The sequence below is a fragment of the Capricornis sumatraensis genome, chromosome X (assembly GCF_032405125.1).
Source record: "Capricornis sumatraensis isolate serow.1 chromosome X, serow.2, whole genome shotgun sequence".
In the NCBI taxonomy this organism is placed as follows: domain Eukaryota; kingdom Metazoa; phylum Chordata; class Mammalia; order Artiodactyla; family Bovidae; genus Capricornis; species Capricornis sumatraensis.
This window is the reverse complement of record NC_091092.1, coordinates 138,484,800-138,502,911: the sequence shown is the minus strand read 5'-3', so window position 1 is coordinate 138,502,911 and position 18,112 is coordinate 138,484,800. Positions and strand designations below refer to the sequence as shown.

Here is an 18,112-nt window from a genome sequence, read left to right as displayed (position 1 = left end):
GTACTGAGACAGAAACCTGCAGAGCCCATATAGGATCCACTCACCAAAATGCAAAGGGTGTGAAAGTGAAGTCACTCGGTCGTGTCCAACTCTTTGCGACCCTGTGGACTGTATCCCACCAGGCTGCTCCATCCATGGGATTTTCCAGGCAAGAGTACTGGAGTGGGTTGCCATTTCCTTCTCCAGGGGATCTTCCCGACCGAGGGATCGAACCCGGGTCTTCCGCATTGCAGGCAGAGGGTGTGGTCCTGGATGAATAGACACCTCACTGTCATTCACAGGAGGAGACCCAGACAGATGTGACTTATGGTGCTGATGCGAGGCTGTGTTTACCAAGGTCCAAGCATGGGCACCGTGTAGGACCATTCCTGTAGAACAAGGGCCAGGAGGATGGAGCCGGCTTGTCGGTCTCCACAGTTTGTGTCCTCTTGCAGGTGTGGAGTGGAGTCCTGTGATTCCCTTCCTCTCTTGTGTTGCAGGTGGTGTTACCAGGATGACGGTGTCGTTGGTGGTCATCATGTTTGAATTGACGGGAGGCCTCGAGTACATCGTGCCCCTGATGGCAGCGGCTGTGACCAGCAAGTGGGTGGCCGATGCCTTCGGGAAGGAAGGCATCTACGAGGCCCACATCCACTTGAATGGATACCCGTTCCTGGACGTGAAGGACGAGTTCACCCACCGCACACTGGCCACTGATGTCATGCGGCCGCGGCGGGGGGAACCGCCCCTGTCCGTGCTCACCCAGGACAGCATGACTGTCGAGGACGTGGAGACACTCATCAAGGAGACTGACTACAACGGCTTCCCCGTGGTCGTCTCCAGGGACTCAGAGCGCCTCATTGGCTTTGCCCAGAGGAGAGAGCTGATTCTTGCCATAAGTGAGTAAAGTAGGGAGTCTCCAGGGACAAATGTGCCCCCAAATTCTCCAAGAGGTTGGAGAGGGTGGATGAGGGTCAGAGGGCTTCAGGCCAAGCTGAAGGCTTGTTCGTTTCACCTGGGGATCTGGCCAGACTGCAGGAGGTCTGGGGTGGTACCTGCCTGCTAAGTCGCTTTGGTTGTGTCTGACTCTTTGCGACCCCATTGACTGTAGCTTTCCAGGTTCCTCTGTCCAGGGATTCTCCAGGCCAGAATACTGGAGTGGGTAGCCTTTCCCTTCTCCAGGGGATCTTCCTGACTCAGGGATCAAACCCACGTCTCTTACATCTCCTGCATTGGCAGATGGGTTCTTTACCACTAGCGCCACCTGAGACCCTGCATTTCTCCCAAGCTCTCTCTTTTTTTCGATCAAACTTTTAATGAAAAGATCATAAAATAGCAATATCTCGTCACTGTATATTAGGAGTGCATGCTCTGAATGGAGTGATCAGTGAGCAGCTTTACCACGATGCTTGAGGGCTGTGCACCTGTAGCTTTGACCTGAATTTATTCAAACTCTTGAGGGAGGCCAGTAGAGTAGGGTGACTGACAGCAGTGGCCAGTAAGGAGTGCGATCATGGCATCCCCCTTCCTGGGAAGGGCACCTAGCAAGACACAATCCCTCATCTAGTTCCCATTCAACGAAACAGTGAAACCCCATCCCCTCCTCCCTGGTGAGGTTTTTGTGAATGGGCCAGTGCCCATGGACTTCCAGGGGGCTCACCAACCTAGATGCTGAGTTCTTTGCCTCAGAAACCTCCCTTGGGCTCAAGCCCTTGATGTCACTTCATGACGTCATATCTGGTTCTAGCAGGTCAAGTCACGTGGGTTCCACGTGGGTCAAGTCAGTACTGTGGGATGGTTTTCCTCCTCACAGGCTAACTGGGCGAGCTGTGCCAAAGGGCAGGCTATTCACTTGTGAGAGGAGAAAGGAAATGGTGCCCAGCTGTTTGTTATGTCCCAGAGATGGGCGGCTCAAGCCTGAGGTCCCCTGTTGACCTATGGATGGGCACCTTGAAAGGGGAGCAAGAGGCAGAAGGATTACAAAGACAGGCCTAGGTGTGAGTCTGTGAAGGCCCTGGCAGGGAGAAGCGTTCCCCTTGTCCCCGTGGTGGTGCTGCCAGACCTCCTGATGTAGCCAGGGCAAGGAGCCACAGAATGCATCCTCAATGCGAGGTCAACACGAATGCCCTCCCGCTCAGCATGTCCCTCTGTCTCGCAGTATGCTGGGGGCCCATGGCCTAACTCCCGTGTGCCCTTGATAATTGAACTTCCAGAACGTTTATGAAGTTTGCCTCAGGGACTTTTCCAGGTGCGATGGCAGAGCGCCTCACTGGGAACATACCTTTGCTTATCCCTGCCCTTTGTTAACTATTTCTCAGGCTCTCCATTTGAATTTCTAGAACCTTTTCACAATGTTAAGTAGCTTTTAAAATATTTTTAAAGTATCTTCATCAAAGGCTTTATAAAAATAAGTTTAAGCAGGCTATAGTGTCTAATTTTATCATGTTCCTGAAACATATTTACCTCTTTCCAAAGCAACAATTGATTTTATGTTTTAGACACAAAAGCACATTTGCTTTCTCTTTATTATAGGTCCTGTCACTTAATAGGTAGGTGCCTTTAAGCATGACTATAGCCTTATAAATAATGAAATTTTTAAAAAGTTGTATAGTAGGTTGGGTTTCTTTAAATTAATGTAATCAGCAGCCTTTAAAAAAATTTATTCAATCCCTAAAATCTTTTAAGCAAAGGTTGAAATTTTAAAACTCAAGTAATAAATGTCACAGAATCCATTACCTATTGTGTAGCTGCAGGCACACCTGCTAAGAGACAGCTTACTAATTTTGCTGAAACCCATTACTGTAATCAAGTGGGAAGCAGTAATTGTCATCAACCAGTTCGAGAAGAAATTTCAGCTTGCCAACTGAGTGCTCTCCTAGAAGCTATGTTTGAAGTGTTTGGAGAGGCAGCACGCAGTGTAAATAGTACCTATGTGCTTTCCATCAGATGGAAAATAGTGTAAAAGCTGCTATTTACATGGTTTCTGGGAAGGTAAGGTGTCTTTGGGTGTGAGCAGTCAGAAAAGCTGTTTTCCTTCCAGAAGAGTCCAGTACCCTGGTGGAGTGTTTGTGGAATGAGATGCCCTTTTGTGGATATAGAAAAAGGACCTGAACATTGAGCTAGTAGGGGCTTCCCAGGTGGCTCAGTGGTAAAGAATCTGCCTGCCAATGCAGGAGATGCAGGTTCAATCCCTGGGTCGGGAAGATCCCCTGAAAGAGGATATGGCACCCCACTCCATTATTCTTGCCTGGAGAATCCCTTTGGACGGAGGAGCCTGGTGGGCTACGGTCCACCGGGTCGCAGAGAGTCTGACTTGACTGAGCTTGAGCACAACTGAGCTAGTAATGATCCCAAGCCAGTTTTCCTTCCAGGGAACTCAGGAGCAGAGATTTTGGATAGATCCAAGATAAGAAAAAGCTGGTGTACTTTAGTTGTGTCTGACTCTCTGCGACCCCATGGACTGTAGCCTGCAAGGCTCTTCTGTCCATGGAGTTCTGCAGGCACGAATACTGGAGTGAGCACCCTGCCCTTCTCCAGGGGATATTTTTGACCCAGGGATCAAACCCAAGTATCTTATGCCTCTTCATTCACAGGTGGGTTCTTTATCACTGAGGCACCAAGGAAGCCCAGTAGATGAGACAAAGAACAATTTTTTTTTTCTTATGTATCATGTTTAAAATAGTATATAAGTTGCTCCTATTAAGCTGGGAATGTTGTATATCCAGTCCATCTCTGGTATGCCAAGCCATAGCTGCTGTCTTTATTGGAGAGCAGCTAGTACATGTGGCCCCCTTCACCATCACATACACACGAGGCAGTATATGGCCCTGTGCAAGGTCCTGGGACATGGGACTTTACTTCTTGGCACTCTTTGCAATGATGCAGCTCTTGCTGCATTCAGTAGGCTGAGGCTTTTCTAGTATTGAATTCTGCAATTAAGTGAGGACAGACCCAGAGAGGACTCCATGGGAAGCCACAAAGATGATTAAAGGGATGGAAAGTTAGAATCACGGGCCAGAGTTAAGGGAACTCTCATTTTTTTTTTTTTTTTTTGCCTGGTGGATGATTTGATGATGATTCTCCAGCGTATGGAAGAGGCTTGCTTACAAAAGCTCTCTGTCCAGAACTGAGCACCAAGAAACATGTCTGATCTGTTGGGTGAGCTCTTTGTCCCTGAAGAGTCTTCCTGAGAGTGCTGTTAATGATGGGAGAGGCCATGGGGAACAGTGGTGTCATCTGCTTCTTTCTGCTGGGGATGAAAACATATGTGCAGAGGAACTTCTCCATGCCTTATAAGCTATATGCATGCTAAGTCCTTCAGTTGTGTCCAACGCTTTGCGACCCCACGGACTGTAGCCTGCCAGGCTCCTCAGTCCTTGGGATTCTCCAGTCAAGAATACTGGAGTGGGTTGCCTTGCCCTCCTCCAGGGGATCTTCTGACCCAGGGATTGAACCAGTGTCTCTTGTGTCTCCTGCATTGAGGTGGCAGGTTTTCTTTTCTTTCTTTTCTTTTTTTTTTTTTTCTACTGATGCAACCTTGAAAGCCCTTATAAGCTATAATTTGTCACAAAATACTCTACTTTTTCTTCTAAATAGTTTTTACTTCTTTTTTTTTTAACCACAACAGCTTTGTACTGACCACCACTATAGTTGCTTCTAGTTTTCCTTTTTAACCTTTCTTGTTAGTTATATGTGTTTTATAGAAGCTTTTATTTTTTTAAACTTCGATATCTGGTATCTGCCTAAGCTTTTTTAAAATTAAAATTGTTTTAAATTTTGACTTTTTGTTGAAGTATAGTTGATTTACCATCTTGTGTTACTTTCTCCTATACAGCAAAGTGATTCAGTTATACATAGATATACATTCATTCTTTTTCATATTCTTTTCCATTATAGTTTATCACAATATATTGAATATACTTCTCTGTGCTCTACAGTAGGACCTTGTTTATCTGTGGAAGCATTTTTAATGAACAGGATGATAGAGTATTACCTCCCTAAAAATATGATTAGAGTTTCTCAACCATTGACACTGAGGCTGGATCATTCTTTGTTGTGAGGTGCTTACCTTTGCGCTGTAGTATTATCCTTGCTCTCTACCCTGAGGGTGGAGGCAGAATTACTCCCAGTTAAGAACTATTGCTCTGAAGCCATTGTAGTAACTTGTTGAGTCGCTAAGTCATGTCCAACTCTGTAACCCCATGGACTGTAGCACACCAGGCTCCTCTGTCCTCCACTATTTCCTGGAGTTTACTCACATTCATGTCCATTGAGTCAGTGATGCTATCTAACCATCTCAGTCTTTTAAAATTCCTTGGCCTGTGACAGTTTTTGAAATTCACTTCATCAACACTTTCCTCATTACCCTCTGTGAACCTGACATGATGAGGAAAGTGTTGATGAAGTGGTGCCTTTTTGTTGAGCAGCGGAGAGCTCAAGGCTTTCATTCTAATGCCTCCTTTGTGAGATAGACTGTGTTGTGTATGGGAGGCAGAGCCAAGGGCACTGATGGTCAGTAGACCTACTCACTCATTCATTCATTTTGAATGATTGACTCATGTGTGCATTTGGCAAATATCTGTTTTGTGTCTGCTGTATTCTAGGTATTGTCCAGGCTCTGGGAACACAGCACTGAGCAAGAAATGACAGAGCTCAGTGCTGTTAGAATCAGGGCTTCTAACTCAATCAGTATATTCAGAGGCAATAGAAGCTTGTTATTTATTTCAACAAGTGGATCCACAGTTGGCTAAGTTGTGTTTGATTTTATGAAGGACGGGGGAGCGTGGTTGGCTGCCGTCTATGGGGTCGCACAGAGTCGGACACGACTGAAGTGACTTAGCAGCAGCAGCAGCAGCAACAAATCCATGTGATCAGTTCCGGATTGGGGATTGTGGATTGATCCAAACCTGATGTTCAACTGGACTGTTGAAATAGGTGAAATTCCTGTTATGTGGGACTTTGAGAAAACCAATCTGTCGATGAAAATGAGTAGGCTTCCCAGGTGGCTCAGATGATAAAGAATCTACTTGCAATGCGGGAGATCCAAGTTCAATCCCTGGGTCAGGAAGATCCCTTGGAGAAGGAAATAACAACCCACTCCAGTATTCTGGCCTGGGAAATCCCATGGACAGAGGAACCCAGTGGCCTGCATTCCATGGGGTCACAAAGAGTTGGATACGACTGAGCAGCTAATGCTTCCACTTTCATGAAAATGAGTAGTAAGTATGTGTTGACTGTTGCTTCTCACCATAGTGCTTTAGGATAGGACTGTCTTGATTTAGGAGAGAAGTGTGCGGTCTGTATCATGTAGCATCTACATCTGCAAACACGTTGTGCACCAGTGTCATCTGGTATTTGGGGTTGAATCTTACTCCATTTGATGTAACTCGATTGAACCTGACACACATACTGTGCAGGCATTTGCCCAGCGGGCCCTCTGTTCCCCTTTTAAACAGAGACCCCTTTTCAAACTCAGTCTGATCCCGAATGCTGCCAGTTTTCCATTAGAGTATTCTGTGGCAATAAATGGCTTTAGAGCCAGCAGTTAGAATTTTTATTTTTCAAAGAACAATATAGGTGAATAGTCGTCTTTGAGAAGGCAAAAAAAGTGTATTATAGAAACCAGAATCCATTTTAAGGCAAGCCTTGCTGTACCTTTTCCCTAACCTTTTCCCATGAACCAAAAGAAAGATTAAAATTCCAACAGAAGGAAAATCGCCTTGGAGAAATATCTGGAGACCGATGGATTTATTTCATGTGTGACTTAAAATAGCCTGGGTTTCTAGTACCACATAAAGCTGTATTTCTAATGAGTTCCTGTTACCCTACTTTTTCTGCAGCTTTTTTTCACATGGGCCTGTCTACAGATAGAAATAGGCTAATTGTTACCATATCAGTGTTACTGTCTTTCTTTGAGAAATCCACAAAACGGCCCCCCCTTTTTTTTTAAGAGAGACAATCCAAAGGATCGGCGGTGGGGGAGGAGTGGGGAATGCAGCTTTTTCTAGGGCTATGTTTTTGGTCCCAAGGCTTATATTTGGAATTAGGCTGTGTTTCTGGGCTGTAAGTCTGGGATGGTCCTCTCGGTTTCTTGTTCCTTTCAGGATTTATAAATGCCATTTGGGCTCATTATAAGTTAGTTTGTGAAAGTACAACAAAGCAATGTATTAAGGTCATTGGGCAGCTCATTAGGTTTTTTTTTTTTTTTTTTTTTCATGTCAGAGTTCAGCCCCTGATGAGGTGTGTTAAGAAAGCAGGGGTGCCCTGGCATCCAGGCAAAGGCAGTGCATTCCCAGGAAGGAGCCATCCTGCTCAGGCCCATCTTGCAAGTCTTTGCAATGGATGATCAGGTCACACACAGCAGGGGAGTCTCGCACAGCATTAGCTTAAGAGAAAGAGATGCCAATTCCACCGCTGTTTGGCTGAAGCCCCTCATTAGGAGTGTACAGTTTGCCCTCTGCTCCCCTTCTCTGTGGGATTTGAGGTTGTTGGGGAGGGGGAGTCGTGTATGGCTGTGGGTGGGGTGGGTTGGGCTGGGATGGGGAGAGGGACTTCACACGGGAGTCTTGTGCAGCTCACTGTCCTGCTGGCCCATTCCAGAGAATGCCAGACAGAGGCAGGAGGGCATCGTAAGCGACTCGGTCATGTACTTCACCGAGGAGCCCCCCGAACTGCCGGCCAACAGCCCACAGCCCCTGAAGCTGCGGCGCGTCCTGAACCTCAGCCCTTTCACGGTCACTGACCACACCCCGATGGAGACGGTGGTGGACATCTTCCGGAAGCTGGGACTCCGCCAGTGCCTGGTGACCCGGAGCGGGTGAGTGGCCGGACCGTGGGTGGCATAAGATGAAGGGCCCATGGGAGGCTGATGGGGACAGGGGACCAGTCCTCCTAAGAAATGTCAGTAGGCTGTGGCGAGTGCAGGAGGAGATGCCAGCAGGCTTGGAGGCAGGCTTCCAAGTGGGGCTGCTGTCTTCTGCCCTGAGGCTGAAGTTTGAGTCTAAAGGGGGGAGCCCTTGGGGAGGGGCTGGGGCTCCCTACCCCAGCCCCCACAGTGGTCCAGGTTCCTGGAGAAGGTTCACCCTGTTCTGCTAAAATGAGCAAGGAAAATCTCAGAGCTGATGAGAAAAATAGCTTGAGGTGCACGATGCTCCAACACTCCGTCGGTGACACACTAAGAGAGATGGGAATCTCATAAAAACTATTGCACATTTTTCACACATGCAGTGGTTGAGAAGAAGGATATCAGTCCCTTCACCTTGAGAAAGCCATGCAATTGGCTTGTGGAAGCGGGCATGGCGAGGGCTGCAGCTGGGTTTTCCCATGCCACTGGGTGCTCCATTCTGGACTTTTCTCATAGACAAATCACCATGCACAAACGTGAGGTGCACATTGTGCTCAAGTTGTTCCTTGATGCACCAGCCTGTTGAAAATGACTTGACGTTTCCCCATGTGACCGCAGAGCCGTAAGCTTTGGTAGCTCGTGGGTCAATCTCTGCCACAGCAGTATTGCTTCCGCACCATGTTATCAGGAAGCAGAAAACCAGTGCTGTAGAGATCAAAGGTTCATGATGGTGTGAGAGGTGCAGTGCCCTGTGGCTGTGCCTTGGGCTCAGGGGCTCTCCCTAAATGTGAGGGCCTTAGAAACGTGGGTGGAGGAAGGAATTGGTTTGGTTCAGGTAGCTTGGAATCCGGGATTCTCTGCCTAGTTGACTGCTTTATGAGCTGGAGGTGGTACCTGAAATAGCAGTTTTGGCCTTTAGAATCCTGAGGCTCAACTCTCTGACACAGTTTCTAGGGCTACCTCGCTCCTGGTTAACCCAGCAGTTCTCAAGCAGGGTGATTGGCCCTGCAGAGATTTGGAGGTGTCATAAGTGGAGGGGGCAGATGCTACTACTGGCATCCAGTGGGTAGAGACCAGGGATGCTGTTTAACACCCTCCAGTGCACAGCATAGCCCCCGTCAAAGCAAAGACTTCATCAGGCCCAAGTGATAGTCCTCTTCCAGCTGAGTGTCCCTGGGCTGGCGGCCTGGGGTAGCCACAGAGCACACCTCACTTGGGCTTCCCAGGTGACTTATGGGTAAGGAATCTGCCTTCAATGCAGGAGACGCAGGCAGATGCAGGTTCAGTCCCTGGAGACAGACATGGCAATGCACTCCAGTATTCTTGCCTGGAGAATCCCCACGGACAGAGGAGCCTCTGTCAGCAGGCTACAGTCCATAGGGTCGCAAAGAGTTGTACACGACTGAGCGACTGAGCACACAGCAGGCACCCCTCACAGAGATTTCTTCCTGCCGCCTTGCTCATGGCGGGCAGCACGGGTCTCTGCAAGGGGCTGAATTTGCACTTGACCCAGAGAATTCCTAGCTGACGGGATGAGTGTCCTCCTTAGCTCTGACTACAGCTGGTGGGTGTCTTGTGCTTGAGGAGGGGCAGTCAATGAACAGTTGAATAAGCATTTGAGGCTAGAGATCATTTTTCCTGGTGGGTTCTTTTTTTTTTTTTGGTCAGCTGTGCAGCTTGCAGAATCTTAGTTTCTAGACCAGGGATTGAACCTGGGCCCCCTGCAGTGGAAGTGCAGAGTCTTAACTACTGTACTGCCCGGGACTTCCCCTCTACTGGTGGTTTTTAAAGGCACCCAGTGGTTCTCAAACTTGAGCGGGCATCAGAATCTGAGAGGAGTAAACCTTCAGGTTAAACCCCGAGTACCAGGCCCTCCTGCAGTTACTGATCCTTCCAATCTGGGAGGGGCCCTGAGAATTATACTTGTAACCAGCTCCCAGGGGCTACTGTTGGTTGAGGTCCCCACTTGATAAACGACTGAAGCCCACTGATGTGCTTGAATTTCCAGTGCTCGGCAGAAATACCACCGCGATTACCCGTGTCTTCTCAAGTGTCTTGCAGTTTCTCTTTCCCTTTAAAATAATAATCCCATGTCAGTTATCATTGGAATTTTCAGTTCTGCCAGGAAATTCTGCCCTTGACGCTCGCTCACACCTCACGGAGCCCCATGAGTTTTTCCTGTGAAGATCTGGGTGCCAAAATTGGCTCCGAATGTTCTGTGAGAACACAAAATCGCTCTCACTCTCTCTCGCTGTACATATTTTAAACAAACACAGATGCTGATACGTTAGTGCTGGCAGGAGATCCTTGTTTGCGGGGCCTTTCATCTCCTTGGGCTTTGAGCCAGGGCAGGCCCGGCTCAAGCCAGCTCGTGTTTTTGATCTATTCCATCACCGTGTACCGTCCCAGCTCTTGGCCGAACCCCACAGCTCGTACCCTTGACTAGTGTAGTCTGAAGGACTGCTCAGGGCCTGGGCTCTACGGTGATCATGAAACCAGACCAGGAGCCAGAGAAGTCTTTGTCCTCATAAAGTTGAAGTCTTGGAAGCGTCCAGTGGCCAAGAGTGAATTTTGGATTTTCCCCATAGGGGACCTAGAAAGAAAAAGGGAGCAGAGGAGATGCTAGGTGGGTCTTTAGGTCCTGACCAGGGTGGTCTTCTTACAAGAGCCCCAGTGCTCTAATCTGAATTATGTTCATGGTCATAGATGGACTATTTATCATTCCAGAGTTTCACTTGAACTGCTACCCAAAGAGGCTGGACATTGAAACAGTTGATTTAGCTCAAGTAGGACATTTCATACCACTAACAAACCCCCTTGGATTGAATGCTGCCTCCTTCTGGGAGGTTGCTCATCTTTCTTCTTTTTTGATATTTGAATGGCATCACTGACTCAATGGACATGAGTTGGAGCAAGCTCTGGGAGTTGGTGATGGACAGGGAAGCCTGACGTGCTGCAGTCCATGGGGTCACAAAGAGTCAGACATGACTGAGCAACTGAACTGGACTGAATTACTTCTGCAGGCCAAGGCACAATTTATGCCTGAAGCCAAGGCAGCTCCTGAATCCGTATTTCCCCAGAACCGTTACAACCAGCTTGACTTTCAGACATTATAGTTACCAAGCTTTAAGACAGGGCTGTCAGGACTGCAGATGCCTAGTGTTTTGATACTGTCTTAAGGATGGACATAAGGAAACAAAACCCAGGCTTTATAGATATGGGAAGAGTGCCTGTGTGTGTTACAGTTAAGTTCTTGTCACTTTGCAGATGCTACCAAGTCTTTTTTTTTGAAAGCAATATTGGTTTCTTCAGCATCTCACTGAGCTTCTGTGTGAGGGAGAACTGGAGGAGGCTCAAAGAGTGTTACAAAAAAGAAAATCAAGGAGCTTGTCATCCACCAAGGAACATGAGTATCATCCAGTTTGAGTTACGTTCTCCAAGTGTTCTGGAGGGTAGTGTCCTGAGCCAGGCTTTCAAATACAAATGTCCGAAAGGACCAAAGAGACTTTTAAGCTGAATGACTCTGCTGATTGGTGGCCACCAGCCTCAGAACTCCTTCCACCTCAGATGAAAAGGTTCTTCCTCCTTTCACGTGCTGTTACTTCTCTGATGATCGCACCTTTCTTAGTTGTGTATTATAGGCATAAACTGCTTGCCTTCTAACTATTCATTTTTTAGTTTAAAGGGAGTTGAAGGACTGTAATGGACTAAATTTTGTGCCCCAGGCCCCAAATTCATAGACTGAAGCTCCAGCCTCCAATATGGCTGTCTTTGGAGACAGTGTCTGTATGCAGGTGTGTGTATGCATGCTGAGCCACTCAGTCATGTCTGACTCTTTGCGACCTCATGGACTGTAGCCCGCCAGGCTCCTCTGTCTGTGGCATTTCTCAGGCAAGAATACAGGAGTGTGTTGCTATTTCCTCCTCCAGGGGCTCTTCCCGACACAGGGATTGAACCTGCATCTCCTGCGTTGGCAGGTGGATTCCTTACCACTGAGCCACCAGGGAAGCCCACTTTAAGGAGGGAGTTAAGGTTAAATGAGGTCATAAAAGCCCCATCCCTAATCAGATGGGACTGATGTTCTTAGAAGGAAAGGAGACACTGGCGATGCCTGCGTAGAGAAACAGGCCGTGTGAGGACACAGCAAAGAGGTGGCCGTCTCCACACCCAGGAGAAACCAAACTGGCCAGTGCCACGATCTCGGCCTTCCCAGCCTTCGGAACCAGGAGAACATACATTTCTGTTGTTCAGTTACCTAGTTTGTGGTACTTTCTTACGGCAGTACAAGCTGACTCCATCAGAACTCAGACTCACCTTGGCAGATTTAGGATAATAGCATCTTGTTTTATGGGGCATCTTTGATTTTACTGTATTTTTATAAATTTTAGAAGTGTGTTTTAGTCACTGATCTATAAAAATGGTTAAAGTCAAGTAGCTTCAAATAGCGGAAGGAAGAAAGTGTTAGTCACTCGGTTATGTCTGACTCTTTGCAACCCCGTGGACTATAGCCCACCAGGCTCCTCTGTCCAAGGGATTCTCCAGGCAAGAATACTGGAGTGGAATGCCATTTCCTTCTCCAGGGTGTCTTCCTGACCCAGGGATTGAATCTGGGTCTCTTGTGTTGTAGGCAGATTTTTTAATGTCTGAGCCATCAGGGAAGCTCAAGAATACTGAAGTGGGTAGCCATTCCTTTCTTCAGGGGATCTTCCTAACCCAGGGATAGAACCTGGATCTCCCACATCACAGGCAGATTCTTTACCATCTGAGCCACTAGGAAAGCCCGACACAGCTGGAAGGGGCAATGGTTCTTAGCTCTGTCCTCCTTCACCACCCCTGGCCCTTCCATTCAGACAACCACTTTCTTCCCTCCTGAGAATTTTGTCTTCATGAATTAATAGACTGTATTTTCTGAGCCATTCAGAATTATGAAATAATTGAGCAGAAAGCATAGAGTTCCCTCTCTGGTCTTTTCTGTTTCTCTTCCTGTTAACATCTTATATTTATGGTTTATATTTGTTGCCCTCAGTGAGCCAGTATTGCGATGTTATTATTAACTATGATCCATCTCCCTGGTGGCTCAGTGGTAAAGAATCTACTTGCCAATGTAGGAGATGCAGCTTCAATCCCAGGCTTGGGAAGATCCCCTGGAGGAGGAAATGGCAACCTACTCCAGTATTCTGAGGAGCCTGGAGGGCTACCATTCATGGGGTTGCAAAAAGAGTCAGTCAGACACGACTGAGTGACTAAACAACAGTAATCATTCACTTTAGGGTTCACTCTTGGTGTGGTGCATCCTGTGGGTTTGGATAAATTGATAATGACATGTATCCACCATTGTAGTATCATCAGGAATAGTTTCACAACCCTAAACATCCTCTGTGCTCTGTCTGTCCATCCCTCCCTCCCCTCAACCTCTGCTAACCACTGATCCTTTTACTGTCTCCATCGTTTTGCCTTTTCTAGAACGTCATAGAGTTGGAGTCACACAGTGTGTAGGGGAGGGAGGGGTGTGCATTTCAGGTTCCTCGTGTCTTTCCCTGGCTTGATGGCTTGTTTTTCTTTCTAGTGCTGAGTAATATCCATTGTCTGGTTGGACCAGTTTGTTGATTCACTCACCTACCGAAGGACATCTTAAGTGTTTCCAAGTTTGGGCAGTTATATTTGAAGCATACATTTTCTAAAAGACTAAGGACATTCTTTTTCATACCAGTAATTACGTATATCATTCACTATCTAGTTCATATCATTTTCAGTCCAGAATTCCTTCAGTGTTCACACATTGCATTGGTTTCTTTTGCTTCTTTAGTCTCTATCTAGAAGAGCTTCCTGTCTTTTTTCCTTGTTATTTATGACCTAGATTTGTTTTTAAGAGTTCAGACCAGTAGTCCCACATTGTGAATTTGTTTGATTGCTTCCTCATGGTTTGATTTTTTTTAAGTAGCTTCGGGCAATGTTCCAATATTGATGACGTCATAATGTCAGCTTTTCTGACTTGACTGGTGATAAGCTCCATCACTGGGATGAGGTGGTGATGGCCAGAGCCCTCTGTTATAAGGGGACATTTTTCTCTTTGTACGTAATCTGTGGAGGGATATTTTGAGACCATGTGAATTTTCTGTTTTCCAGCAACCATTTACCCAGTGGTTTTGGAATCCATTGATAAATGATTGACTAAACTAATGATTGCCCTGGGAGTTGCAGAATGTTGATTTTCTAATTCTTTTGTGCTTGGTACCTTTTTTTCTCCAGTTTTTGAGACTATTGCTTTAGTTGTGGTGCTTTCTTTCGGTTTTGTCATCTGTGTTGCCATTATTCTTTTTGTTCAGCGTGTTTTTTTAAAAAACACTTTCAGCATTTTACCTGTAATATTTCTAAAGATTCATAGTCAATTATTTACTTTCTCTATTGACAATGTATAAATATTAAACATTAACTAAAATTTAATGTGGCTTGTTTAAACACTTCAAGCAATTTAACATAAATATGTTATAAATGTGATTATTATAAAACTTATTACTGTCTTGTTTAGAGGTAAACTGCTGGCTAATTTCCAGTTATCTTCATTTTTTGCAGTTAATAGACAACTAGGAAAAGCAAATTTGACTCAGTCACACAGAAGTTACTGTCATATCTGCTCTTTTTCTCTTTACCTTGTATTTTGTATGGGTGTTACTGAGAAGAAGGAAGAGAGTTACTACTATTCCTTTTCACGTATGGAAACTATATTAGATCCTATGCATGTTCTATTTGTAATTAGTTTAGTATGCTTTTTATTTATTTATTTTTAAATATAAATTTATTTATTTTAATTGGAGGCTAATTACTTTACAATATTGTAGTGGTTTTGACATACATTAGTAGTATGCTTTTTTAAAAAAAACTTATTTATTTAGTTTTTGTCTATGCTGGGTCTTTGTTGCTGCACAGACTTTTCTCTAGTTGCAGTGAGTGGGGACTCCTCTTCCTTGCTGTGTGTGGGCTTCTCATTGCAATGGCTTCTCTTGTTGTGGAGCATGGGCTTTAGGTGTGTAGGCTTCACTGGTTGTGGCACGTGGGCTCAGCAGTTGTGGTTCCCTGGCTCCAGAGCACAGGCTCAGTAGTTGTGGCGTATGTGGGAACCTCCCGGACCAGGGATCAAACCCATGTCTTTTGCATTGGCAGGCAGATTCTGTATCACTGAGCCACCAGGGAAGCCTCTGTGTATCATGCTTTTAAAGGCCTTTCTTGCTCTTTCCCTCTCTCTCTTGATGTTCCAGTGAGATGGAGGGAAAGAAGTCCCTCTCTGTCGCGGGGTGTGTTAGATGGGGAAACTAACACAAAAAATCAATCGCTTTTTCAAGGTTAAGGCCCAGCGTGGTCATGGACAAAGAAGTCAGAATTCTGACCTTACAGTTTCACTAACCACTGTCTGTTTCACCAGCTATACCTTACTGCAATACTGCTATGAGTACTTGTGCCCCCGTCTTCATGTTCACTTCCTATTAGTAAGAGATGAGTTTGATACTTTGGCTTTAATTAAATAAATGACAGTGTAGTACAGCTTTGTTTTCATATTTTTTGGTATATCATCATTTTTCACAGATAGGAGAAACCTATCATTAAAAAAAAAATCTTTTCTTTTTTTTGGACGCACCTTGTGTGGCTTATGGGATCTTTGTTCCTCAACCAAGGATTGAACCGGCACCCTCTGCATTGGAAGCAGAGTCTTAACCACTGGACCACCAGGGAAGCCCCAGAAACCTTTCATTTTAATAGCCATACAATATTGCAGGGTGAGACTGCCTTCCTTCTCTCTTCTCCTCTTCTTGGGGATGATGAAGATGAGGTGAGCAGAATTTTGCAGGTTAAGTTTGCAGTGGAACTTCTTTTCCCTGGAGAACTTGTGTACATCCCCTTTTTTCACTCCTTTCACTTTCCCCAGGGGACATGATTTGACCCCAGCAGATGTTCATTTAAATATTTAATAAAATTGAGAAGAGGCAAGGGCTGCCATGAACAGTTGTGCAAGTGTGTGTTCATGACCCAGGAACACTGTTCACATTGTGTTTGTAAAAAGTAGGAGTTGGACAGTTTACAGTATAGGTGGCCCTATACCAGGGGCTCTGGGAAGTGGCATTGTTTTTGTAAGGGGACAGCCATGGAACTTTGGAAAAGGAGGTAATTTATATAAATAGTCAGACATGAATGTCAAACTTAACCCTTCCAGTAAGATAGGTTTAAAATTGAACCAATTGTTATACTTAAAACTTCTTAGACTTAAAATGCCTTACACATGGGATTTCTGCAGTGTGATCAAGTTTTGACATTGGCTTTTGTAAGCCCTTTTTAACTGATTATATTCTTAAAAATTGGGTGAGTATATATTAGTCATCATAGGCTTACTGCAATAATAAGCAAGGCTGTAATATCAGTGGCCAAACACAATAAAGGTTGATTTTTCTCCCATGTCACTCACATCCAGTGTGAGTTGCAGCAGGTGTGAGCTCTGTACCACACAGTCATCCCAGGGTCCAGGTCTTTGAATCTGATTGCTCCCGATTCATCCTCTGTGACCTCAGAGTCCTTTACTGGCTCCTCTGTCTGGAACCATCAAATGAGAGAGGAAATGTGCAGGTGACTTGGGAGGGGCATCACTCACCTCCACCCACATGCCATTGTCCAGAGCTCTCTCAGTTGGCCCTACCCATCTGCAAGGATAGCTGGGAAATGTGGTCTCTCTCTGCGCCCAGGTGGGAAGGGCTCTGGGGATCAGAGAGATGTGTGAATCAATATTGCAAGGCTGACCTTTTTCCTCTATTTTGTTTCTTCTCCAGGAGACTTCTTGGCATCATCACGAAAAAAGATGTTCTGAGACATATGGCCCAGATGGCAAACCAGGACCCTGAATCCATCATGTTTAATTAGAAACAAGATGGTAGTTTATTTGAGAAAAATACAACTGTATCATTAGAAAGAAATAAACAAATGATAGTTATTATCCTAATGAACCGTCATGCACTGGGAGCAGTGGAAACAAAAGCTTTGTTTGAAAGGAAGGGGAAAAGAATGAAACTTAAAAAAATATACATCTATGAGTAGGCATTTTATAGCTTTAACCCCTTATGAGTTTCAAGCTGTGTTGTGAGTTTAGTAACTGCTGTGGGGGCATGTGGGTGGGGGTAAATGATGTGGTTTGTACAAGGATCTGGAACACAATTGCTGAGTCAAGAAACATTTGCCCCTTCTGTTGCAGGCTGGTGTTGGTAAAGCTTTGAATGTGAAAGGCCGAGGGGTATTGACATGTCAGTGTCCTTATTTATTGGTTCCTGAGGTTTGGCTGCTATGTTACTGAATCAGACTAAAGATATTTGCACTTACTTTGTTGGAAAAGAAAAAGAAATTAAATGTGAACATAGCAAAAGCTGCAAGTATGCTAGTGGGTTCACTTGTGACCAGCCATTGCTGGCTCCTGTTCTCAGCCTGTTTTGTTGCTTATCCCTCAGTTTCTGAACCAAGATTGGGTCTTCTGCCATGTTGAGTATGAAGAAAACATTTCTCTCTGCAAGACCAGCACCTGGGGGCTGCACGATGAACTTTTGAGCATTTGGTGCTGCGCTGTTTCCTGCCACAGAAAGAGATTTGTCCTTATTTTGAGGGTATACATACCCATCATTGATTTGCATCTCCATTGCATCTGCTTCATTTATTGCTGTTGCCTGTGCATTCTTAAATATCGATCAGTCTAGCGCTTTCCAAGGGCCATGTCCTATATTCTGCCAGCTTGCCATAGTGACTTGAATTTCCAAATAGCATATACAAGTGTCAAAACAGACTACCCAGTGTTAGTGCTTATTTTTCTTCTCAGATCTTATTAAATACGGCTGCCGAGAGGGTGAGGCAGATGAGTTCTCAGTGGGAACTCCTCCAAATGGATTGCAAGAGAAATACTAAATTGATTCTAAATCTGTTCCATTCTCCTCTCTGTAGGATGCAAAACATCCAGCTTTAATGTATAAGCATGCACTTTCATATTAGCAATCAGAGCACAGGAGGACAGAGTTAAATTTGAGACAGCCAATTTGAGCATCTTTGAGTTGAACGTAATGATACATTTATTCTTTTAGTCAGGACTTTGGTCGTGTCTGTGGGAAGGAATTAAGCTATGTTTCTTAGGTCCACTGGGTGACCTCGGTAAGACTGATGCCCCTTGTCCTTTCCCTTTTGTCTTTGTTCTTTCCTTTTCCCTGAGTCATCCTCATCCTTTTCAGTCTCATCATTGGCTTTTGATGTATCAGGTGTGCATTTGGCTGC

General features: G+C 45.5%; 1 protein-coding gene across 2 annotated transcripts in view; it reads left to right on the top strand.

The window, feature by feature from the left end:
• Positions 1-17,160, top strand: part of CLCN4 (chloride voltage-gated channel 4) — a 39,337-nt gene extending 22,177 nt beyond the window's left edge. For both annotated transcript variants that reach the window (XM_068962367.1, XM_068962368.1), the window contains 3 exons: positions 480-878; positions 7,579-7,795; positions 16,636-17,160. In XM_068962367.1, coding sequence (XP_068818468.1) covers positions 480-878; positions 7,579-7,795; positions 16,636-16,726 — 707 coding nt within the window. In that variant the 3' untranslated portion in view covers positions 16,727-17,160. The remainder of the gene's footprint in view (positions 1-479; positions 879-7,578; positions 7,796-16,635) is intronic.
• The last annotated feature ends 952 nt before the right edge of the window (positions 17,161-18,112 follow it).